This window comes from Macadamia integrifolia, chromosome 8 (genome assembly GCF_013358625.1).
Source record: "Macadamia integrifolia cultivar HAES 741 chromosome 8, SCU_Mint_v3, whole genome shotgun sequence".
Classification (NCBI taxonomy): Eukaryota; Viridiplantae; Streptophyta; class Magnoliopsida; order Proteales; family Proteaceae; genus Macadamia; species Macadamia integrifolia.
In genome coordinates, this window is record NC_056564.1 from 11,924 (window position 1) to 12,992 (window position 1,069).

A 1,069-nucleotide genomic window follows, 5' to 3' on the forward strand; every position below is an offset into this window, starting at 1 on the left:
GGGGGGGGGGGGGGGGTTAGACGGTTCATTGGATTTTAATGCGTTATATGGTTTTTTGTAATTATAGGAGTTTTATATTCTTGGTTTGTTTGCTTCCGAATATCCTAGGAGGTTTGGGAAATGAGAGGCCTTTTCAATTTGATTGTGCATGAGGCTTAGTGTCTCTAAAAGGCCCATTGCTTTTTCCCAGTTCATTATCAATCCTTAGCATGTTTTACCTGATTTTGTTTGTCATATCTGTCAAGGATTCCAATAACATTTCTTTGGGTCTTCCACTATTCAATGGAGGCAAATTTGACTGCAAAACCTTTGGCAGAAAATGGTTGCTCTAGATCTCTGAACCATTTTTTTTTTTTGGGGGTGGGGGGGAGGTGGGAGGAATGTTTTCCTAGGCATGTTGTGTGTTTTTCTTTGCATGGGTATCTATTGTAATATGTTTTTTCTGCTTGTAGTTGTATGGCCTTTCCTTGATTGGGGAAAAAATTATTATTTATCTTTGAACTTGTATTCAACTGCATTATCCTGAACATGCTTCCTTAGATGAAAACCACTAATGTCTATTCTATATCCTTTATATTACAACTTTGGTAGTTTTAAGTAGAACAAAGTCTTTTGGTTTTAATGGAGTCTTATTCTTGTTTATCTTCATTAAAGGAAGATGTGAGGCACATAATGATGATACTGCTAGTCTGCTACTGCCAAAATATATTTTGTATTTTCTAGTGATTCTGTGGCAAGTTTGAATGCTTTGTGTCTCTGAACTTTCAGGCCTCATTATAATGTGAATTTGCAGAGCATTGCTGTCAATGGGCAGATACTACCCATTGATCCAGCAGTGTTTGCAACATCAAGCAACCAAGGAACAATAATTGACTCGGGAACAACTTTGGCATACCTTGCAGGAGGAGCTTATGATCCCTTTGTCAGTGCAGTAAGTTATAGGAGTAATAATTTCCTGGATGTTTAATTTATTTAATGGTGTTCTCACTCTTTTGATAGGTTTCAAGGTTGTGCTAAAAAATTTAATGTTCATTTCTATGAGCTTTTTCCTCCACACACCCCCCCCCCC

General features: G+C 37.5%; 1 protein-coding gene across 2 annotated transcripts in view; it reads left to right on the forward strand.

Annotated features, from left to right (window-relative positions):
- The window catches only part of LOC122086973 (aspartic proteinase 36), a 5,989-nt gene that overhangs the window by 2,504 nt on the left and 2,416 nt on the right, over window positions 1-1,069 (forward strand). For both annotated transcript variants that reach the window (XM_042655904.1, XM_042655905.1), the window contains exon 5: window positions 769-931. In XM_042655904.1, the coding sequence (XP_042511838.1) occupies window positions 769-931 (163 nt within the window). The remainder of the gene's footprint in view (window positions 1-768; window positions 932-1,069) is intronic.